Source organism: Crinia signifera, chromosome 2 (assembly GCF_055691185.1).
Source record: "Crinia signifera chromosome 2, ASM5569118v1, whole genome shotgun sequence".
Lineage (NCBI taxonomy): Eukaryota > Metazoa > Chordata > Amphibia > Anura > Myobatrachidae > Crinia > Crinia signifera.
Window position 1 is genome coordinate 136,212,029 of NC_139218.1, and position 24,950 is coordinate 136,236,978.

At 43.3% G+C, this 24,950-nt stretch overlaps 1 protein-coding gene across 17 annotated transcripts in view; it reads left to right on the forward strand.

The window, feature by feature from the left end:
- NFASC (neurofascin) overlaps window positions 1-17,640 on the forward strand; it is a 139,557-nt gene extending 121,917 nt beyond the window's left edge. For 9 of the 17 annotated variants that reach the window (XM_083172912.1, XM_083172916.1, XM_083172915.1 and 6 more), the window contains 3 exons: window positions 6,053-6,184; window positions 8,316-8,385; window positions 15,207-17,640. In XM_083172912.1, coding sequence (XP_083029038.1) covers window positions 6,053-6,184; window positions 8,316-8,385; window positions 15,207-15,438 — 434 coding nt within the window. In that variant the 3' untranslated portion in view covers window positions 15,439-17,640. Of the gene's footprint in view, window positions 1-1,947; window positions 2,101-6,052; window positions 6,185-8,315; window positions 8,386-15,206 lie in introns of all 17 variants that reach the window. The other 8 variants (XM_083172910.1, XM_083172911.1, XM_083172905.1 and 5 more) reach the window with 1 other exon arrangement.
- The last annotated feature ends 7,310 nt before the right edge of the window (window positions 17,641-24,950 follow it).

Consider the following 24,950-nt stretch of genomic DNA (forward strand, 5'->3'; position numbering starts at 1 on the left):
CCGGAATGAGCAAAGGTACGTTTGGAGAAGGAAGGGCAGAGAATTCAATGAAAAGAACCTCTGCCCAACTGTTAAGCATGGGGTGGATCAATCATGATTTTGGGTTATATTGCAGCTAGTGGCCTGGGAACATTTCACGAGTAGAAGGAAAAATGGATTCAATAAGATTCCAGCAAATTTTGGAAGCTAACTTGATGCCATCTGTGAAAAAGCTGAAGTTAAAGAGAGGCTGGCTTCTACAAATGGATAATGAACCTAAACACACCTCAAAATCCACGGTGGATTACATCAAGAGGCTGCAAACTGAAGGTTTTGCCATGGCCTTCACAATATCCTGACCTCAACATAATTGAAAATCTATGGATAGACCTTAAATGAGCAGTGCGTCACAGACAGTCCAGGAATCTCAAGAACTGAAAAACTTTTGTAAGGAACAATGGGCGAATATACCTTAAACAAGAATTGAAAGACTCTTGACTGGCTACAAAAAGCGTTTACAAGCTGTGATACTTGCCAAAGGGGGCAGTATTAAGGTTAAGGTATTAACTCTGCAGGGTGCCCAAACTTTTGCAGACGCCATATTCTGTTTTCTGTTATTTTGAAAGTGTAAATGATGGAAATAAAAACAAACTTTTTTTGACATGTTATAAGAATGTCTAATCTGTAATTTGATGCCTTTTGGAGGTTTTTCCATCTTTCCTTGGCTTCTTTTTGCACATTAAAATGAATTTTTGCCTGGGATGCCCAAACTTTCGATCCATACTGTATTGGATAAATTTAAATACGTATTGTGTGCTACATAGAACTACACTTCATTACAATTACATTTATATTATAATTACTTTAAAGATGTCGTGATGCCTACTTTAGGCTTACTCATCCAAAAGGGAATGTTTGCAGACTGAGGAATTACACAATGCTGTCACATATGGAGAGCTCCAACTGAACTGATATGATTATTGAAACATCCACAGATCGATTGAAATTAAGCTCCAAGTGGCAAGATTGTTGTTTCCCAGTGCCACCAGCCTGATCTTGCTGGGCATCAGTTTTAATTGAATGGCTATTTTTCTAATAGCAACATTCAGACAGAAAGCTGATTCAAACAACTTTCAATGCCAGAAAGGAGGAAGGGATTACTTTTTAAATATACATTTAAGAAACTCACATCCGGTACTGTAAACATCAATTATTTAGTGCAATTATTTAATAATTGAGGGCGGAGCCATGGAACAGCGATAGAAAGTGCTTGGCACGACTTTTCACCAGTCTGTCTTGGTGGCGTCCAAAGTTTTCAGATAAGCTCTTTGCTAGAAGATAATAGGAGTCAAGCTGTGTGCATCAGAATAGTGTATGTCAGTAAAATTACATATATTAAGTGCAACAAATTTCCCCGATTCGCTGATTTTAGCCGGTGAAAGGTTGTTGTGGCTTTGAAGTCTCAGTAGATTTTGAACTCTCCAGTTATATCTTGTAGAACTGAAGTCTGAAACACTGGAAAAATCTGTCTTGTTTATATCTTTTAAAAGCATAAGTTTAGTTTGTGCTAAATGTAGTTTTGTGTTATTACTGTATAATTGTCCTTGACTAGGACAATTGTATAATGAGAAGCTTTAATTCCCTTAGAGGCGAGTTTGCAGATAGTTGCAGCATGAGCTCTTGGAATGCAGTGGGATAATTTTTTGGATTTGTATGTATAGTGTTATGGAATATATTGGGTGCTGTATTTGCATATATATCCAGCATGCGTTTCATCTTACTGTATGTAGTGTTTGCATTGTAATAAAACCAGAACAATCAAAGGCATTACTTGTGCAAAGAAGTTTATGGCAAGAGCCATGTATATGGATGTGGGTCTTAAATTTGCATGAATCGTTTGCTCTGGCCTCCCTATACATCCCATAATCTCAAGTCAGCCGACGTTCATCCTCAGCTCTTTCCTATCAGGTAATAACATGAACAGAACTGTTCCCGTTAAGGCTCATCCCACCTCAATTCAGCTGTTTGACCTGGTCCCTGGGATGACCTACAGAGTACGGGTTTATTCCCGGGATCGCCAATCAGTCACAAGTCCATTTGTGACGTTCGAGACCAGCTCAGGTGAGGGCTTTGTGTTAATTCAGTCAAAAGCAGAGATATGGTATCTCTGGTCTTCTACCCATATAGAGTTCACATGGAAACATTTTATTACTAAACAGACAAACTTGATAGATTCCAGTTTAGATTTGCATGTTGATTGGTCATTCAATAAATATCTTTCGTCCTGTAATAGCTGTAGCTGTATATTTTATGGGAAGTTTTAATTAGCAAACTGCAAACATTTGTTAAGGATGCGAAATACACACACACACGTTCTTGCGAAGGCACTCTTACAGAAAATACAGTCTAAAGCTGGGGTAGCCAACCCTAGTCCTCGAGAGCTACCAACAATGCATGTTTTGCAGGTCTCCTCACAGAATCACAAGTAAGCTAATTAGCTCCATCTGTGTATCTTTTAAAATGTGTCAGTGATTAATGAGTGCAGCTGTGCAGCAGCTAGGTTGTCTGGAAAATGTGAACTGTTGGTAGCTCTCGAGGGCTTGGGTTGGCTACCACTGGTCTAAAGTATCCTCCAGAATCTTATAGCTTGCCTCATGCAAAGTCTTCAGTAATCGTGGCAGATAAAAAGATTTTATATTCATTTGTAGAGAAACTTGCAGTTAAGTTCCACGAACATTTGCTCTACCTAAAGGCACTACAGGCCTGATTCAGAGATGGAGGCAATGTCAATGTTGCACGCAATGGGGTGATTGTTTGCTACTGAGCATGCGTATTTGTTGCACTGCTCATGTGCCATGATGATCTTGCTATGGTGGTCGAAGTAATGATTTATTTTCGAGGTGACTGGGGAGTGGTGGCTCAAACATGTTAAGACCATTGCGGAGGCATGTTGCAGTTTGTGACTGGGATCAAGTGACGTGCAGGGAGGTCAGTGGCAGAGGAGGCATACATTATAATAAATGGGAGGTCATGCAATTAATATACAACATAATCATACCGCTGTGTTCCAGATGGACTCAGCTCTAGGTCAGCTGTCCCGACTGGGCACTGTCCTAAGTTCTGCCCTCAAACACCATCTGTGTGTTAGGGGCTGTTTCTGTCACTTGTCCTTCAATTACCACTGCTAACACCTAGGGGATCTGGTGTTTGTATAAACAAACAAAGTTGGGGAAGAGCATTGTGTGCAAGGAGGGAGAGAACCGGGGCTCAGCACTGACACTGACAGCTGGATATACCTGACTGATAGGACGTGCTTCGATGCGACTGAAGGCATGGTCCCTTCAATGAGGCAGATGTACATCTGCCTCTTCTAATTTTTTCAATAGGCTTTTACCTGCCCCTATTTCAGCCACTTTATAATTTTCAACACCCCATAATTCTGAGTACATACCATAAAGTGATTTTCTCTGGAAAACATCTATGTAAAAAAGGAGCTAAAGTTATATCTCAATGGCCCATAGCAGTCATTGATACTTCTCTGGATATATATTTTTGTCCTACTTACATTGAGACAGTGCCAGATTAAAATATTGACATTTTCAATTATAAAGGTTATTTTTAAGGATCACTTTTCCTTCTATTGTGTCCACTTAGAACACCATCTGTGTGTTTATGTGTATGTGTTTGTTATGTATGATTTTAACCCCTATAAATTCACTGCGGCCTCTCACCATATCCTATAAAGGGATTTTTTAGAGAATAATAAATAAAAGTTAATTTTTATGTGTATTGATTAAAGTGCGGTCCCTGAACAACAGTCCTTTTTTCTTTTCCTCAAATACGTAAACCCGTTACTGCTTGGGATCTGCACCCCCACTAACCGATCTGACATATGTGGGGAATGGATCTTCGGATCATATAAAAAAGATTATTCTTAGTGTGCAGGCATACCCCCAGCTCCGACAAGGAGCAACCCGCCTACTCATTTTCAACTGCAAAGGAATGATTAGGAAAATATAAAGACGCTTTTTATGACACAGAATACAGTATGTGTTATGAGCAATCTCTTTCTACGCACAGATCTCAGATGCCAAGAGTGGGCATCTCAGTACAAATCCTGATGGCTGCGAACTTTTGAACATTTTCGCACAATTGCTGTGTAACAAATGGCAGCTGCGAAGGCATTTGCCTATATCTCTGAATCAGGCTCTTTGTTCTATGTTTCTACCCGTGGCGGGGCATATAATATACACTACAATGTACTAAATCCGAAATTACTCTGTACCTGGGCCAGACACAGACCTGTTGCAAAGAAAGGTGACCCTTATTTGTTCAAACTGTGTATAGGCAAAAATAAAAAAATAAATGAGAAAATGGAAACTAAAAAAAAATAATATAAACAAATATATATATACATATATACAGGTTGAGTATCCCGTATCCGAGTATCCGTTATCCGAATTATTCCGAAAACCATACATTCCAGAAAGTGAATAAAAAATATTTTTTTTGCTAAAAACTCACTGGGGACATTTGTAACAGCACTACTGGTGACATGATATGTAACTGGCACTATATATGTGCAAGAAAATGATTGCTTGGCATTCAAATTCAATATCTGAGATAGTACCCAAATTTTGTTTCATGTTTTGAAACCTTGTTTTTTGAACAAATAAAATATATTTGTGTGTATTTTATGTGGTAATAAAATATATTTGTGTGTATATTATGTGTTTATACAGCATACATGCAAGATACTTCAAAATACATAATTGAAATATTAAAATATTCCGAAATACGGAATAATCCGTTATCCAAAATTCTCCTGGTCCCGAGCATTTTGGATACGGGATACTCAACCTGTACGTATATGAGTGTTCTCGTACATTGGAAATAGTGCCCAATATGAAAGTGCTGGTAAAAACAAGTGCTAGGGATGACAATACTAGAAGAGGAGAAAATAATTAAGGATCATATAAATAAATATTCCATGTTACTCTTCAGCTAGAATTTGGGAATCTGCAGACTGCCCAGGGTGAAAATAGAGAATGCACCAGAGTTATCTTAAATAGCAAAGTTTGAAAAATGGAGTTTATCAGCCTAGTTCATTCTGAAATAGCTAGTAAGGCTGGGTATACACCAGGACAACGTCGGTCCAATATGTCACTTCCGAGGAAATCAGAACGACAGATCGTATAATTCATACACATGATTGCACAATCTCACGTTATCGATAGCTTCTGGTTGGCCATTTTGAAGATCACTCAGAAGATATTAACTATACTGTACCTTGCTGCTAAATGCAGCATGGCATGGTACATTGCATCGTGGTACCACAGCATTGCGCGATATGTCGGCTGGTGGATCAGCCTGGTACATATTGTTCTCATGTGTACCAGGCCTTAGAGAATAGGGCGGCTTTTCACAAAAGACTGCAGTTTTGCTGTTCCGTGTCAAAATCTGTGCTGCTTACAGATGTTAGATATCTTTTTGAATCATTTTATAATGTGCAGCAGTGAAGTGAAATTATATGTGTATCAACCCCTGTGCATGTTTGTAAATTTCATATGTAAGTATTTACAAGAGTTGTAATCATATTTATGTTATATGAAAACTATGGCCTCATTAAGCAACATAAATATAGTAATTTCAGTTGTCTATTGTTCCATCGTTGGAGTTTAAGTACCGTTCTTTTCTACTTTCCTATCTTGAATATCTAACTTCACGGTTCCCTATCCACTCCAATCCCCAACCAGCAATAAAATGGATTTCATGATCTCTTCTCAAGAGTTCCGGAGACTTTGCCTGACTGCCTCATACAGTACCTTGCCACTTTGATGTAAAGAGGTCCTAAACGGACTGCAATGCCTGGCTTGCTTAAAGACAAGGCTTCCTGGAGTCTTCCACAAGCCTGTGACATTCAGAATTTCATTATTCTATAGATGCTACCAAATCTGTGTCTTTCCTCTATGTGTGGATATTGTGTTCTTTGTTATACATGTGATCAGTGTTTACTATATGCGTGTGAATTATAGTGCGCCTTTATGACCAGTGTTGTGCTCACCTCTGGCAGCTTACACAAAGAACCAAGTAGACATTGCCACCCAGGGCTGGTTCATTGGACTCATGTGTGCAGTCGCTTTGCTGGTGCTCATCCTGCTGATTGTATGCTTCATCAAGAGGAGCCGAGGAGGCAAATACCCAGGTGAGTCACAAATACCACTACGTATTGGAATACTTCATTTACTCAAGTATTTTACTGATATCTACTGTTAAGCTTGTTGTGTATTTTGAGCTATAAAGAAAATGGTAAAGCACTTTGGGTACTTGTGTATTATCACGGCGCCCAAGTTTCTTACGTACGGCACCGTAGGAAAATTGCATCGCATGGGCCATTATAACGGCCGTGCGATGCGATTTTCCTATGTAATTTATTCACTGTTCTCTTAGCCCCGGGGAATCGCATTGTATCGCACCTGTACAATGCCATTAGGTGTACACTGCCATTAGGTATACAATAATGACATACAATGAGGTTTTAGGCACCCCCCCACTATCCACACCACCCCGAAGCGTGGCGAGCAGCGGCGGAACGCGTCCTCCTACCTATTCACACCCCTACTATCCACGTTGGCGAGGAGTTGATTTTATATAGTGTGGCGAGCGCAGAGAGCCACCAAGCCCGAAGCGTGGCGAGCGCAGCGAGCCCCACGAGGGGACGCGTATTACTTTACATGTATTCTGCATCCCCTCGTGGGGCACTCTGCGCTCGCCATGCTTCGGGCTTGGTGGCTCGCTGCGCTCGCCACACTATATAAGATCAACTCCATGCCGAAGTGGATAGTAGGGGTATGAAACGGTCGGAGGATGTGTTCTGCCACCCCTCGCTCGCCACACTTCGGGGTGGCGTGGATAGTGGGGGGGGTGCCTAAAACTTAATTGTATGTCATTATTGTATACCTAATGGCATTGCACACCCTATACAATATAAATATAACAGCACTGAATACATTACATAGGAAAATCTGATCGCATCGGCACTTACAATGGCCCATGCGATGCGATGCAATGCGATTTTCCTACGCAGAATAGCCCACTAAGCAAATAGCTTAGTGGGCGCCATGATAATACACAAGTACCGCACTTTGAGTCCCACTGAGAGAAAAGTGCTATATAAATATAATTATTATTATAATTATTATTATTATAAGAGGAATCTGTTTTTTATTGTGTTTATGCATACTGTTTACAGACAAACATATAAGACATACAGACTTCAGTGTAGACAAATATCTGTGACTTCAAAGAGACCACATTATAATGGAGTTGGGTTTACAAAATGCCAATTATGAGCTACATAGAACTTTAACATCCTTGACATGAAATAAATGCATTTGTCAAGTCTAGCGAGCAAATACAGAACTTTAAATAGTTTGAAAAAGCAGTGGGTTTTTGGACAATATTTGGATCATAGGGGAGATTTATCAAAGCTGTGAGGGGGAGGAAGTGGAGCTAGATAAAGTACCAATTGGCTTCTACATGTCATTTTTAAAACACAGCCTGTAAAATGACAGTTATGAGCTGATTTGTACTTTATTTCTCTTTAAGCTTTGATATATCCCTCCCTTGGTTTGGTGTAGGTGGTAGGAAGTGCAGCACACTTCAAAATTCATATAGGGTAATAGGGGAGGAATACCAACTGCCAGTGAGTCAGTTTGGAATGGCAGTTGGTGGCAGTTGCTGCGCCTCCCCCTTTTGAATTTTGAACTGTGCTGCAGACCCACATCTGGAGCCTCCCCTGGTGGTAGGGCTCACTAAGAAAATAGATTGGCTAGATCGTAAGCACCATACACACTAGAGGATATTGTAAAAGATATCTCTCATATGGTGTGTACATGCTTCCATTTTGACATGTTTTCGATTCGATTTTGCTTCTAAGAGCAAAATCAAATCAATTTCGAACATTTTTTAGGCGCGTTCGATCCACATTTGATGCGATGGGCTCTCCCGTTTTGTCTAAATCGAATAGAAAGATAGACTGTGCAAGCAAGACTATATTGAATACAATCTATCTAGTAAATCAAATGTCTACACTGTGGCTACAAAGTGAAATAGATATTGAATCGACAGCAAAAATACAGATCTAACACCAAATTGAATGGAAAGATCTAATGCCAAATCGAATCTAAAATTGAAGCGTGTATACCCACCAACAAAGGGGGTCCAGAGTGATATCTTTTACAATATCCTCTAGTGTGTACACTTAATATTGATCTTCTAGTCCTCTAGTGTGTACACTTTACAATGAATATTTAATTTCTTTCTTTTTTCTTTAGTGCGGGAGAAGAAGGAAGTGGCTCTGGGTACTGAAGATCAGAAAGATGAGGATGGTTCTTTTGACTACAGGTAAGAAAATAAAAATGTGAAGAGGCTTGTGGCTTACAACAATTCTAAAATACAACCCCAAATCATATTCATTGTAAATAGAATCTGTTAAATTAATATTAGCATAGCTATAAACACGTACAGTATACACACAGAGCATCACATATACTGTCATAACCATCATATTATCAATATACCCATAATCTGCGCATAACAATTTGGTTATGCCATCTAAACCTGATTATTGTGCACATCTTCAAACTGTTTACCCAATGTACCAGTAATTCTTAGTACCTCAATGTCACACCTATTCAATGCTGAATACATGAATACAGGGTGTCCCAGTCTTACACAGGACAGTCCACTGCAGCTATCTCAGAGTGCCCTTTGCATGTAACATTTGTGCCTTTGTTTCCCTATGGCGACCCAGGAAGGAGCACAGATGAGGCACGTCACTGCCTACGTGCCACCCTCTGTGCTTGTGTGTGTCAGCCACCTCCTTGTGGTCCTAAAAGAATATCCTCAATTAACCTGTTTCTAGTATGGGCAATATGTAAGAATAGGTTGGCATGTCAGCCCCTTCCTCATATGACACACAAGCATATTATTAGCTCTTGTAAAGCTGGTTAACAATCTAGATCCAACGTCAAAGGGGTCAAAGGGGACACTTGTACCAGGTCCCAACCTTGTGAGGGGCCCCAAGGCTCTGAGGGGCTCAGGGGTTTTAAACATGGCTGCGACAGTGCAGCCCTAGCAATGGTTTATAAAGGTGCTGCCTGCCCACCTGGGTTCCTGAAAAATTACACTGACCCCAATCCAGTACCCCTCTCGGTCTGGTCACCAGTACTAATGCATTAAGGGCCTTATTTTGGTTCATTCTTTCTGACAAAATCCTTCTTAGATGGACAAAACCATGTGCACTGCAGGGGGGCAGATGTAACATGTGCAGAGAGAATTAGATTTGGGTGAGTTATTTTGTTTCTGTGCAGGGTAAATACTGACTGCTTTATTTTTACACTGCACTATAGATCTCACTTTGAAGTAAAACCCCACCCAAATCTAATTCTCTCTGCACAAGTAACATCTACCCCACCTGCAGTGCACATGGTTTTGCCCATCTAAGAAGGATTTTGTCAGAAAGAATGGACCAAAATAAGGCCCTTAGTGACATCACGCAACACAGCAAACAACACGGCACACAATGCTGCGCCCTCCTATCTGTCCTATTATATTGCATAGTAAATATTAATTGTCAGTTTTTTTGTAATAATAAAAACACATTCAATGCATTTAAAATATGGGGCCCCAAGATTTCTGTTGTCAGCCTTGATCTTAACATGACACGGTGCTAGATACATCCCTGCAATAGAATCTGTGAAGCATATGAGTGTCAGCAAATATGTACATGTATATACATCTATTATTTCATCTCTATCTATTCTTTCACTTCTGTCCCTGTCTCTTCCCTCTCTAAATCATTCTCATGTGTCCATTTGTTCCATGAAGGTTTTTCGGAAGGTAGGATAAAAGCATTTTTATTTTTTAGGAAGTAAGCTTTTATCCTCCTAATATAATAACTGCATTAAACAAGGTGTTTCCAACAGCTTGTAACATAAGGGTGGGGCATTAGAACATTAATCCCTTTAACCCAATGGTTCTCAACTCCAGCCCTCAAGTTTTCCCAACAGGTCATGTTTGGCATATTTCTGTCTGTGGAAGGGTTATATACTATGACTATGGGGGAGATTCTCTAAACTAAAAATGCTGTAAAACCGCATTTTGGGATACTCTAATCATCCCCCGCCGGATTACCGCGATGGGGGGGCCTATGGGCTTCTAACATGACCCACCGCCGCTCCGCACCGACCCACCGCCGCCCCGCACCGACCCACCCTCACCTGTGACCTCCTCCTCCCTGCACTGTACATACTCTTCCGGGTGCAGGGAGGAGGAGGAGAGACAGCCCCCCTGCAGCAGCAAAATTAGCCGGTTAAGAAAGGGAGGGAGGAGCCACCGGGACCCGCCGCTCATCGCCGGGTCACCGCAAAAGACAGTTTTTAATGCAAGAGCTGTCTTTTGTCAAAATTAATTGCATATGTTAGAGCATATGCGATAATTATGTTAGCGGTAGCCGGCGATGGGCGGCGGTAAGGGGGCGCGGATGTTAGAGCATCCCCCCTAAGTCTAGGTCAACAGTCACTAGGTCAACCACTAATGGTCAACAGATACTAGGTCAACACCTAAAAATGGTCCCTATACCATAGGTCAACATTGACAGGTCAACACAAGCTTAAGGTCAACATGGACATGGCCGACACTGAAAAGATCAACACCAGTGGCTTTGCGCATGGCGCCTTGCTGCGCTCGGCACACTATTATTTTCTCACTCTATGCCCATAAAGGATGAACCAAGTCGGTCTAAGCAAAAAAGAAAAACATGAAAAACTCATGTCGACCTTTTGAGTGTCAACCATGTCCATGTCGACCTTAAGCTTGTGTCAACCGTCTGTCAATGTTGACCTATGCTATGGCGACCATTCTTAGGTGTCGACCTAGTCACTGTCCACCAATAGTGATCAGCCTAGTGACTATCGACCTGGAAATTGTGGAACCAGGGACCTTGTGGAAGGAGGGGGATAAATACTGACCCAATGACACTTTTCCATGATTAAAGTATTCCACAAAACATGACCTGTTGGGGGTACTTGAGAACCCCTGCTTTAAACTGACCCTCCTTGATTCTGTTGCTGTTACCCAGTAAGTATGCTTGTATTAAAAAAATAATAATAACCTTATGAACAAGTGCAAAACCATGGCCCTACAAGACAAGTGATGATTTTGATGCTATAGTATCTATGTCTGTGCTGGTGTGCCTGTTTATTCAGGAAAGCAACTTTATTTGAATATAATCATAGCCTTATCTCTAGACGCGAGTAATTTGGCATCTACAGATAGGAACCTTTAGGCAGATCCCAGGAGCTGGTAACTACTGTTAATGCGGGCTAGGAACGTTCATACACCTCATTTTGTTCCATATACACAAATGATTTCATGTCATGGAACAAGGGGGAGACATATCAAAGCTTTGAGTGAGGTAAAGTACCAACCAATCAGCTCCTGACACTGTAAAATGAGTGTTAGAAACTGATTGGGTTGTACTGTATCACTCCATGCTTTGAGACCTCTCCCCCCGCAGTATTTACATGAGATCTGTAGTGTGGAATGGCTGTATTTTGGTCTCTGGTTTTGTATTCTTTCTATAATGCACATTACTAACCAGGCAGTGAGAACGTCTTTTGGGGCACAGATACCTTGCAAGATTCAAGTGGAAACAGATTGTGGGCGTATTACTTTTTATACTGTGGGAGGACAATTGTGCAATTATGCTCTGTGTGTCCTATTTTTTTGTAGTTCATAAATTACTTTTATGTTGTCTCACATTCTACACACATCACACTGAATCAGAATGAGCACATAATGAGATGCTGGCATTATATGGGTCATAGAACGTTAGGCTTCTTATTATACATTAGAGATGTGCAGCTCAGTACTAGAACTTACTGATTTAGAGGAATCCAGAAGCATGTGTTGTGCATCGGGAAGGCGCTCATTACGCCACTCCTGCCAGAAGGCCAGCAATTCTTTAATTATTGTTACTGCCAAAGTCTGCACTGTCTTATTTTTCTATGTGATAACACCTACATCAGCAATCAGCAGAATATTTGCATTCAAATACAATATGCTACCTCAGCACTGTAGACCAGCTGCCATTAATCCAAAGCACAGGGTGTTGGGCATTGTTCCTGAATCTTTTAACACTTAAGGCCCCCATACACTAGGGCGACTTGTCCTTAGGACAAGTCGCCCCCGACTTCCCCCTGAGCTTCCCCGGCTGCTCCCCGGGGGAGCTTGATTAGATTGGCACTTGATGTGCCATTTTTTACATGTGATAAATCGTCTCGATTTATCACATGTAAAAAACCCGGGGGGGTGGGGGGGGGGGGGGGGGGGGGCTAAGAGGTGAGAGCTGGTGGGAGCAGGGGGGCTGGGGACGCTGCGGGGGACACATCTGTGTCCCCCGCTGCTGGGGACGCTGCGGGGGACAGCGTCTGTGCGGCGAGAAGGTAGAGGGAGCAGGGGGGGCTGGAGACGCTGCGGGGGACACGTCTGTGTCCCCCGCTGCTGGGGACAGCGTCTGTGCGGCGATAAGGTAGAGGGAGCAGGGGGGGCTGGAGACGCTGCGGGGGACACAGGCTGCATAGAGCCGGGCAGGGGGAGCCGGCCGGGAGCTGTCAGTAATGAATAAAAAAAAAAGCCCATACAATGAATGGGCAGCCTGTGATTGGCTGCTGAGCGCTCTCTCAGCCAATTGCTGACTGGCTGAGAGAGCGCTCAGCCAATCACAGGCCGCCCATTCATTGTATGGGCTTTTTTTTTTATTCATTACTGACAGCTCCCGGCCGGCTCCCCCTGCCCGGCTCTATGCAGCCTGTGTCCCCCGCCCGCAGCGTCTCCAGCCCCCCCTGCTCCCTCTACCTTATCGCCGCACAGACGCTGTCCCCAGCAGCGGGGGACACAGACGTGTCCCCCGCAGCGTCTCCAGCCCCCCCTGCTCCCTCTACCTTCTCGCCGCACAGACGCTGTCCCCAGCAGCGGGGGACACAGACGTGTCCCCCGCAGCGTCCCCAGCCCCCCCTGCTCCCTCCACCGCCCCACTAGGTCCCAAGTCGGGTGGTCGGACGTGCAGCAGGTCCGACCACCCGACGCAGATCCGATGCGCACGGGACCGCGCATCGGATCTGAGGGGACATCAAAACTAGACGATTTTGGTCCGATTTCGGCCAGATCCGACTGATCTGGCTGAAATCTGACCAAAATCGGCTAGTGTATGGGGGCCTTTAGAGGTCCAGCCGAGGATCTCACTATTCATTTAATCCCGTAAATGATGTGTACTTATTTGAACACATTCCCTGTAAAGGAACATATAGCAGTATTGAACTCAGCCTTATTCTTATGAATTGTTTTTCTCAGTCTTGACATGAGTATTCTGTTAAAAAGCTTGGTATGTAAGCCCATGAATCTGCTTCCTCTATTTTACTGGGCAACCAATACACCACTAGTTCTGCAATTCTGTCACCCCCATATTAAATGATGTTTCATACTGCTCTATGGCCCTTATTCTAATCTGTGCGGTACGGCCCGCGTGCGGCCGTACCGCCGATGTTTTCACTCTGCACATGCGCAGAGGTCACTCTGCGCATGTGCAGGCGAAATCGCCGCACACAAAAATTATACGCCGCAAAGGGGGCGTATAGGGGCGTGAGGGGCTTGATAGCCTCATTTACCTATGTATACGCCCAGCGTTTCATGGGCGTTCCCATGCAAACGCGGGGCGTATGCATGGTAATGAGGCTATGACGCCAGTGATGGGGGCGGAAAGCTGACATCGCCGGATGTCAGCTCTCCGCCCCCAAACAAGCTTTCACACGGACAAGTGTCCGTGTGGTCTCAGCTTGCGTGAGCTGGTGGAGCGTGCGGCCCTGCCTTCGATGGTCGTCGACCATCGAATGCAGGGGGCAGCTCCCACCATGGTGGAGGCGTACGCCCCACCATTTTTCATGCGGATCGCCAGCCGTCCGCGTACGGACGGCCGTGGCGATCCGTCTTGTAGGCGGGGATTGGTTTGTGCGGCCGGAGCAACGTATGCGGCTCCGGCCGCACAGATCAGAATAAGGGCCTCTGTTACCTCTGTAACATACCACACCTAGATGTGTCTCATACATCTAGCCTCAATAGGCCACGCATCGGGAGATGTCTGTCGTGAGTGAATCTACAGGTTCCATGCAACTCCGCTAGCTTTTGGGCATCTTTGTTTGACAAAAAATGCATCTTGATTGGACTAAAGGTGGCCATACATCAGAAAGATATTGTACCCAATCATACAATCTCAATTGATTGTAAGATGGATTGTATGCAGATTGTGTGCACATCTTGTGTACACAAATCATACAATCAATCATTAGATGGATTGTATGACTGATTGTATGATGGATTGTATGCAGATTGTGTGCACATCTTGCATACACAATCATACAGCAGATGGATTGTATGACTGATTGTATGATAGATTGTGTGTAGATTGTGTGTCCAAAAACCACCAAGGACTGCCGGGGATTTCAAGGGAAATTGTACACAATCATGAGCGCAATCGATCTTAAGATCGATCTTTCTGATGTATGGCCAGCTTAAGATGCATTAGGGGACTGTGCTGATTAATTTAATTTAATGTGCAACAGTTGTGTATTTGTGTGCGACTGAATCTGTAAATGAAGCACAATAAAACTTGATATGTACCACAGCTAATTGCATCGTAGCACTTTGTATCCAGATTCAGAGACTCACACAGATATAGTACAGCAGACAGCAGCAGAGGCTGTACGCACCCCCTGCCCTACTTTAGGGCTGACCGTAGGCTGCTGCGGTCGGGAAGTATGGGCTCTCCCATTGGTGGAAATGTGTCAGTCACCCATTTACACTGTCCCTAAACCGGGTTCTTTTTTTCTTACCGCATTTACACCAAGCAGTGAGTTATTGGTGTAAAAGCGGTATAAGATGCATTTTTGGCAAAAAAAAATGCTCAATGCTAGCAGAGTCTCATGGGACCTGGAGGGGCTGTTTGGCGGGACTGCTGCAAAGATGAATGAGGACACATCTGTATTGTGCAGTTTTAACCTTAGCCGGCAATAAAATACACTGACCACAAAGTGCCCTTTCTTCTATTTCCTGTCTACTGCTGGAGGTAACATTCTTACTCTGTATGACATATTTTTGTTCTTTTCTAGTGATGAAGACAACAAACCACTTCAGGGCAGCCAGACTTCAATAGATGGCACCATAAAGCAGCAGGAAAGTGATGACAGTCTTGTGGATTATGGAGAAGGAGGAGAAGGACAGTTTAATGAGGATGGCTCTTTTATAGGGCAGTATACTGTGAAAAAAGACAAGGATGAGACAGAAGGCAATGAAAGCTCAGAAGCCACTTCACCAGTGAACGCTATCTATTCCCTGGCATAGGACATTGCCACCTGCCCTCCTGCCTCCTCTACTACCACCTCCATAATTTTGCCTCTCTAGACTGTCCTGGGAGCACAGATACCCTTCAGTTCTCACCCTGCAAGATTTAAATGGACACCTGCCATTGTGCATATATTTCTAGTACCATCTGCAAAAAGTAACCAAGAGGTATGGAAGTGTGGACAGCTACCCCCTCCTACAGCTGCTACAAACCCTCTCCGTCCAAGCTACACACAGTATTAGCTGCTGGGAAATCCCCTACAGCCCCTGGCATTGCAATCTATTGACTGTAGTACCATTGAGTTCCACAGGAGGATGACAGTGACTCAATAATCACTGCTGATTGTTCAGTGTGTACAGAAATGTCCCGAAGGAACAGAAGTTACATGACTTCCTTCACCCAAAGGCCATAGTATTGCCCCAGGAGAACACTATGATGTTGCTGGGATGATAAGGAACATTTTTACTTTGCAATATGACATTAAAGCAATTGGTTTTGTGGTCTAAAACACTTCTAGAACTAATCCCATTCTAGCAAATGGCTGTGATAACTATTCATTTTTGTCTACCTTCTATTTTTAATGTGAACTTTTTGTTGTGCTCCAGGGTGTACTGTACTATAGACCACATGACGAATAGGGCAATAAGGCACTCTGGAAATGTGTTGCTTCTTTACCATCCCCTGAGGACAGTTCCCAGTCCATGCTATGACTTTGTGAGGATGCTGGCACTGCCATTGGACAAGTCCAAGCATCACAGAGTCCTTGTCCTTTGATTGTAGCTGCTATCTTTACATATCTCAATGTGAGGGCCAACTCCTGCCATTAACCTATTAGCTGCCAGCGGGATATGAGGACCTATACAGTTACCGCTACCAGAGGGTGCTTAGACTCACAGTAACGGTATTAAGAACATTAAATATTATATACATCCACGCTTTGTGCCACTAACAATCTATGCAGAACATCTTTGTCCCTGTCCTTTATTCTTTCGGATCACCCTGTTTTTCATTTCATTTTATTTTGGAAAACAGTAATTGGCTTGAGAAGTGGGTGACAATGGCATTGACAATGTGTGTATGTAAAGACCTGGCGGCACCCTCGTGTTAATGATTGTGATTATTACATACATGTAGGTGTATGATGATGATGATGATGGAGGAGGCATTGCTGCTGCTACTGAAAGTATGTGCACCACCGAGTATAAGTGTGATGGTGGCACTGCTGCTGTATATGTGTACATATGAGTATGAGGGTTTCTTTATTGTGTGGCAGCATTGTTGTGCATGTGTGTGTGTGTGCCAATGTCATCACTATCGTGCAAGAAAACTAGGAGTGATAAACGTGCGACACCTGGTGCACCTAATAATGCCTTTGGTGTGTGAGGAGGATGGAACTTCCACTGCCAGAGCTGCACCTGTATATACATATCAGGTTGGCAGAGTGTATAAATAAGGGGAGCTGGCATTGCCTTAGTACATCTGAAGCTTTGCCAAATCTGGCCTTAACAATCACATCATTCAAAAGTCGTCCCCCCCCCCCCCCCCCCCCCCGTGCGCATCTTGTAATCTCACAAGGATGCCCCAACCTCTATATTTATATAACACACGCTCTGCCTTGTCTCTCCTTTTGCACTAAAGATTCCTTCATATCTTTTGTTTCAGTGTGTCTTGTAAATATTAACTTATATCCATGTTTAATTATCACTCAGAAAAACACTAATATATTTATATCACTGTACATTAACCGCAAGTATACTGCTGGACTCTTATTATACGGATTTGGTTAGCCCATATTGGTCTTTGGTACTGAAAGGGTTAATTGTATAGCTAAATAAATAAATGCACTGCTTTGTATGAGACCCATCTATGTATTTAGCGCTTTCCCTTGCCAGAGTTGTTTATTGCGAGAAGTAACTCTTGTAAGAGGTTGGTTAACTCCTTAGATGCTGAAGAGTCCTGCAAATCCAAAGGGGACCCCTGCCTCATACAGTATAAGGTATCAGTGTTTTTTTTTTTCTTTCTGTTTATTCACAAAAGAAGCTCCTGTTGAATTCTCATTTATGTTTCTTTGTTTGGAGCGAGCAGAGAACTGCATGAGCATCACTAATGAGTTTATATCCGTCTGTTGTCTGTTCCTCGTTCTGTCTTTTTTAATCACTGTAAAACAAAAAAGAAATAAAATTCCTTTCTTTTCTTTTTAATGATTTATTATTCATGTATAAGAACAAAATAATATTAGGAACAACTGATGTGTTTGCATGCACTTTTTCTCAAACCGTGTCATAAAGCCATGTTCGGTGCGACATAGGCGGTCACTGTCCTATTTCGCCGTCTGACAGAGGGCCTGATTCAGACCTGAGGGCACTGCTGTGAATTTGCACGGCCTGTGGTCAGTTTAGCCATCTCTCCAGTGAAATCCTGCATTGTGAATGAATGTGCTCTTTGTGCGAAGGGAGGTTTACGGATGCACATCCGTTCGCACCCACCGGAAGCTGCTCTCCATCAAATGATTTTCACATTGGCCACCACTCATCGCAGCCGACGCGTAGCCCAGCACTTACTCATTGACTGCGAACAACACAGGCACATCCATCCTGCTACTGATGTCACACACCCTCCGCTAACAGGCTTTGGCACACCTGCATTGTCCTTTACACAGGATTTTTTTCATCATGCCCTGCATTTTTTGGAGCATTCCAATGAAACGGTTAGTTCCCACCCCCACACGCCCACTCCCTGTCAATCACATGCGTACGGCCAGTGAACAGAAAAAATGGTGGGATTTCATTGCAGCCAGGCAACACCCAGTGCAGCACATACGCATGCACACTGCATTGATAATTGGCCACTCGATCAGGTCTGAATGATGCCCAGAGACACAATTGACATCCCAAGCTGGAATACCATCAGACCACATCTAATATCAAGTATAAAAAGCAGTTCACAGCGCCAATTATACAATACAGATCATGTCCACAACGTATTTGTCATATTACTATTTCTGAAATTAATATGACCTATTGGATATTGCCACTAACCACTGTTATTGAATAAAACTCTTAATTGTTCCTTCAGTGGCAATGAACATTGTATGCAGTATTCAGTGGTGAAGGAGCAATCAAGCACTTTCACTAATGGTAAGAAAGGTTACTGGATGTCTTGCCCCTGGCACACTCAGTAGTAATGGTATGCTGTCAGAGATCTCTGGCTGCAGCTGTGAACACTAAACAGCCAGAGATAGCTCTGTTAGACTGTACATATGGAAGCCTGGCATATCAGCTTGTCATCTAATCAAGATAATGATTTTGCAATAAAGGTAAAATACACATCATTTCTTTATGGTGCCAAGGGCAAGGTCAATGGAACAAGGTAAGGGGAGACAGAAGTGATAGATAAGTGCATTCTGTCGTAATGAAGACGTGATTGGGTAAAAAGCCTAGAAAAAAGGTCTCTGATGTCTGGCAACCTTATGTGCCATACCCCAGGGTGATGCAGCCATCACCACAATAGTAGTGAGCAAGCATGCAGTCTGATGGGGTCAGCACAGTGATAGCAGACCTAGGGTTACTGTCATTGTTTTCATCTCCATATAATCATACAGTAGTTTCCCATAATTCCTGTCTGCTGCAGTTTTCGCTATGGGTGTGATTCAGGTTGGCTCGCAAAGCACATTTGGTTTGCTAATGGACAAAACCATGTGCACTGCGGGTGGGGCAGATGTAACATGTGCAGAGAGATTCGATTATTTTTATACTGCAATATAGTCAGGGCCGGTTTTCCCACTAGGCACGTGCCTATGGGTGGCACCTGCTGGGGGCGGCACAGCATCCCCCCTTCTTGTCCCTGAATCACGAGAGGGGAGGTCATGGGAGGGTCCTTGAATTGCAGGAGGGGGGGGGGGGGTTCGCAGGAGGTTTGCAAATGGCTGGAGGGAGGGTTGCGAGGGTTCCGCGAAACGCAGAGGGCAGCTGCTTCATATCCCAGCGGCACTATAGCAACAGTGACATCTCCTCCAGCACTGGGGACTGGGGAGGTGGAGAGGACAGGACGCCTCCTGCAGATCTGGGACTGTAGCTGCTACATCAGCAGGTATGGGGAGGGGGGCATCAGCAGGTACGCGGGTAGGGGTGGGGGGCACACAATGTTGTGCCTATGGACGGCTTGTTACTTAAATCCTGCCCTGAATATAGTTATTAGTTTAAAGTACACACCACATCCAAATCTAACTCTCTCTGCACATGTTACATCTGCCCCACCTGCAGTGCACATGATTTTGTGCATTAGCAAACCAACATACCCTCGAACTGTACCTTTTTGTCAGGTACAGTACCATTTTTTTATGGCCTGTACCTTTTTTGGATCTCCAACTACTCACCGTAAGTATAGGAAAGCCACGCCCCTTTACCCATGCCCACACCCCTTTCTGAATTTGTACTTGTTTTTTGCTCTTCAGATGTTGGAGGATATGAACCAAATGTGCTTTGCGAGCCAATCTGAATCACACCCTATGTTCTTCTCTGTTACATGCTTCACTAAAGCTTCTAAAAATTAAAAGAGGTAATGTTGCCCTTAGCAACCAATCAGATTATGTATATCATTTCTCTTTTGCATCCTCGAAAATTATAGACAGATTCTGATTGGTTGCTTTGGCCAAAATGACCTCTTTTCATTTTTAGAAGTTTTAGTAAATTTGCCCTGTAATCCAGACAAGTAATAGATAGTTATCTGGGCCCAAATGTAATATGGTGTGAGATTCACAATGAGAGATATTTTGGGAGAGTTTTCCAATTTTTTTAAAGCAGCAATCAATTATATGGCAAAATCACCCTGGTTTTAATCTCCACATTGGCCTTGCACAGTAATTCTCACAGAAAAGCATTCTAGTTAGCAGTGGGATGCCAAAAACCCTACCACAGGCCCTGTATCTGCCTAATGGGGGTTGGGGAGGGGGTATACTTAGGTGGCATAGAGAAATGAGTTACCCCCACCTCTGCATGTCCACTTTAAGCCCTGGGCGTGCCACTCCCTCAACCGGTTACTATGGGCCCCGGACAATATTTCATAGATAGAGAATATATAGTTTATATAGTATATATACTATATCAACTAGATAATCAATATTTGTTTGGATACAGAAATCTGGTATACATGATGTATAGGTTCCCTGTTAGGTGATATTGCATCTTTGAAAGAGATTAGAATGATTTTGTTTTTCACTGACTGGGAAACTATTTCATGAACATTTACATCATTTTTATGGAACTGATCTATAAAATGGATTTTCCGAATCTCTATGACAGAAATGGAGGTGGGATGAATGTTGATAACACATATTACTTATCCTGCACAGTTCACTCAATACAGTGGCAGCTGCTAGCTACAGCTAATTTTCCCTTGGGGATGAAGCAGTATAATGTATGGAAGTTACATGACACTATTACTGTTGACAACACTTCATTTCATTTTCAATTACCAATGACGGAGAAATGAGACAGCGCAGCCAATGACATTTTCTGTTGCTTAAGAATTATCCGGATTCAGGGATACAAATACAATAAATTGAAAATAAAAAATAAAAAAACCGTAAGAACGATGACATTTACTCATCAAGTTTGTTATAATTGTGAAAGTCACTCGGCAGATTTCTGTATGCCGTCTTTTGTTGACAGACTTAACCTTTTCAGAGATATACACTTACAGTGTTATTCCTTTTATTCACCTTCCATGTCCATTTTCTGTTTTCCCTCATGTTACACTGAACTGTGCTGTTGCCAATTCATACAAACATTGAGGTAAATTTACTAAGTTGGACGTTCTATTGAAGATGGGATGTTGCCCATAGCAACCAATCAAATTATATTTCTTATCTTCTATAAGGTGCTAATTAAATAATAAATAGAATCTGATTGGTTGCTATGGACAACATCCCATCTTTAACAGAACTCCCATCTTAGGAAATGTAACCCATTGTAGGGAAATGGGTGTATAGCAGTCTTTTTTACAGTTCCTTAATTCATCATTGCCACGACAAAAGCAATGTTCCTGTGGCTTCATGTCTGACCATGGGTTTAATCCCCTTGCACCCTGCCATGACAACCTCCTTACTTGGGGATATGTTTACTCATGACATAGGACGGTATTCAATGAGGCTGATTCGCCATGTTTTTATGGCGATTTTGTGCTGTTTGGCGAATTTCTGACTAAAACGGTGAATCACCCTATAATGACCAGATGGCGAATACATTTCAAGGTTTTTTTCGCCATGATTCACCGAGTAGCAATCGCTATCTTTTTAAGGTGAAGTGGAATGTGAACTTTTAAAATAAAGTGGTTTTTTTTTACAATTGATGTCAAAAAATCTGGAATTTTATTCTGAGGAGGGGCATGCTATTTTTATTCATGTGCTGTAAGCACATGAATATATATTTAATTAAAAAATATATTTTTTTTTTACACAGAGCAGCCAGCAGGGGGCCGGAGCCGAGCCGCTCATTAGATATTCATATATTCACTTCACCCGATCATTACATATTCATGATCGGGTGTAGTGAATATACGCGGTCCCCTGCTGGCACCCCCGGGGGGCAGCCTGTGCTGCCTGGCACTCGGGGAGCCCACCTCCCCCCACAAACGTTCTGGGGCAGGCAGGGAGACTCCCATCTCCCTGCCTGCCACCGTCCTCAGGCTCCCTGCGGCATTCGCCGCAGGAGCTCAAATTCGCCGGTCAGGGGCAGCGAGCCCCTGACTCGTTGAATACCGGAGCCGGCGAGGCTCCGGAACGCGGCGACCAGTGGCGAATGTGCAGCAAATCCTTAACAGGATTCGCTGCACATCGCCAAAATCCACATTGAATACCGCCCATAGCCTTAAGGTGCCCATACACGGTGCGATGACCTCCTTGCTTTTAGTACTAGATTGCATAGCATTAGGATCTAGTTCAAAAAGCATACAATGTGCTACAGCACCGTACTTTTTGTACTAGATACGATGTACTAGATACGATGAATCTAGTACTGAAAGCACGGGCTGCACAGAATTTGGGCGGGATGTTCTAACATCCGCAGCCCTCTAACGCCCCCCCTCGCGGGGTAACACAATGTTAAAAATTGCATATGCTCTAATATATGCGATCATTAATTGCGATAAGAGCTGTCCCTTGCGATGCGGCCACAGCGCTGGAATTCTGGGTCTGAGACCCGGGAGTCTGTCTGCGCAGAGCACCGGAGCCGGCCACAGGGCATGCTGGGAGGATCCCTTACACAGCGCTGCGGTAAGAAGCCCATAGGCTTCTGCAGGGAATCATCAGAGTTTGCTGGCGATTCCCTCTGCATCGCTGACACTGCGGAGGGGGGTTAGAGAATACAGAAATTAGGTAAAAACCCCGATAACTGGGGTTTTACCGCATTTCTGATTTAGAGCATCCCACCCTTTATGTGGTGTGTAATGGGATGCCCACAGGAGCGTGCACTGCATCGCACAGGACCAGCCGTGTATGGGCACCTTTAGAAAAAGCTGCCTGCCACTTACTAGGCATGGATCACTTGGATTATGTCTTCTGTACTCAGACTTTACGCTGAATTATGGTGCCAGTTTTGAGTATCACTTGGACGTACAGTACTGTAAAAGTTACATGCTGAAATAAGAAGAAAAAAAACCCCTCTCAGCCAATATATTTCCTATTAGTTGAGCAATCTGAACGGGAAAAAGTAAAGGTTCAAGAGGATTCCTCTATAGAGATCTCTTTGCAAAAAGTATCATTTTACCATTATAGTTTAAAAAAAACAGTGATTATTGTATGACATCACTAGGATTACTCTTTAGAGTAGAAAGTATATTATAATAATAATTGATGTTATAAATGAAGTTTTTTTGTTTTTTTACATCAGATGGCAATGGAGTGCATGATTAGTGCAAATGGCCCAGCAGGTGGATAAGGACAGCACTACCATATGTAAGGAGACAATCTCCATTCACAACTTGGTGTTGGAGTTACAGTAGTTGAACACAAATATGGGATAGGTTTGATAGCCAAACCAAACAATCCAGCCCCTTTTCATAATGTTCATCATTCATGCCAATACTCGAAAGACTACTGCAATTGCTGAAACAGACATTTTGTTGGCTGATCTGAATGTTATCAGTGCATGGCCACTATCAGTGCTGACAAAAAGGGCAAACCTATTGGTCTCAGCTCCTCCTGGTATACCCTGGTTTAAAGAAATAATAAGTTCATGAAAAAAAAAAAAATTCTCCTTTCTAAATGAAACTTTAGCCCTGCTTGATGTACATATATTGGTGTTGTGATACTTGTGAGAAGTCAGGAATAATATGTGGAGGGAATTTTCTCTACACTTATTACGTAAACGTGGGTTTGGTACAATTGGTCTAGAGTGACCATATTGACATCCGTCGTGTCTACATGGTGACCATGTCTACATTGTGGTGTAGATATTATGAATGTTAACATGGTTACTGTCAAACATCTGACTGGATACCATAGGGGTAATGTGAAAATCAATATGTGCAATATACAGGCAAACCAAAGTTCATGCTATTCTGTAAAATAAATTAATGTCAAAAGTTACAGAAGTTACAAATAAAAAGTTATATAATAAACCATATTAGTCACATATTGGTATGGTCCTGTAAACTACCTCCAGTCATGAGGGATAGCTATAAAATAATATCTCTCCAAAACAATACAAGAATAGAGAACTATTTGCATGTATATTCTTTACATGTAATAATCTTAATTATATAGTAATATGTAAGCTGCAGCATATTCACTTTAAATAAAAATAAAATCTCTTTTACGTATGTATCTCATCTTAGCATGTGTTTATTAGCTGTCTCTGCCACAGTGGTGGAATAGCCACGGGTCGATAGGGGCGGTCGCCCCGGGGCCCCCACAGTTCTAGGGGCCCCCACAACCGCCACCCCACTGCTGCGGTGGCAGGTCACGGGTGGCAGGCAGCGCGGTCTGGCAGCGCAGGGTGTGTAGGGGGGTCCCTGCGGCGTATGTGAAGTGAGTGGCAGGGTCCCTGCAGCCTCCTCTATCATCCTCAAAAACTGTCCTTCATATGGGGGCAGCCATTTTCCGATTGTCACTTTTTTTATAAGCAGCAGGAGCCGGGAGAGCCGGGACCCGCAAGACAGTCGGGATCCGCAAGGGCAGGAGGTACCGGCCGCACCGGGGGGGGGGGGGGGGGGGGTGTTTAACCCTATGGAGGGGGGGGGTTTCCTAACCCTACTGGGGGGGGGGTCTTTTTGTCCAGGGCCCCCACACACCTTAATCCGGCCCTGCTCTGCCATCTTAGTAGCTGCCTCTGCCATCCTTACTAGCTGCCTCTGCCATCCTTACTAGCTGCCTCTGCCATCCTTACTAGCTGCCTCAGCCATCCTTAATAGCTGCCTTTGCCATCCCTACTAGCTGCATCTGACATCCTTACTAGCTGTCTCTGCCATCCCTACTAGCTGCCTCAGCCATCCCTACTAGCTGCCTCTGCCATCC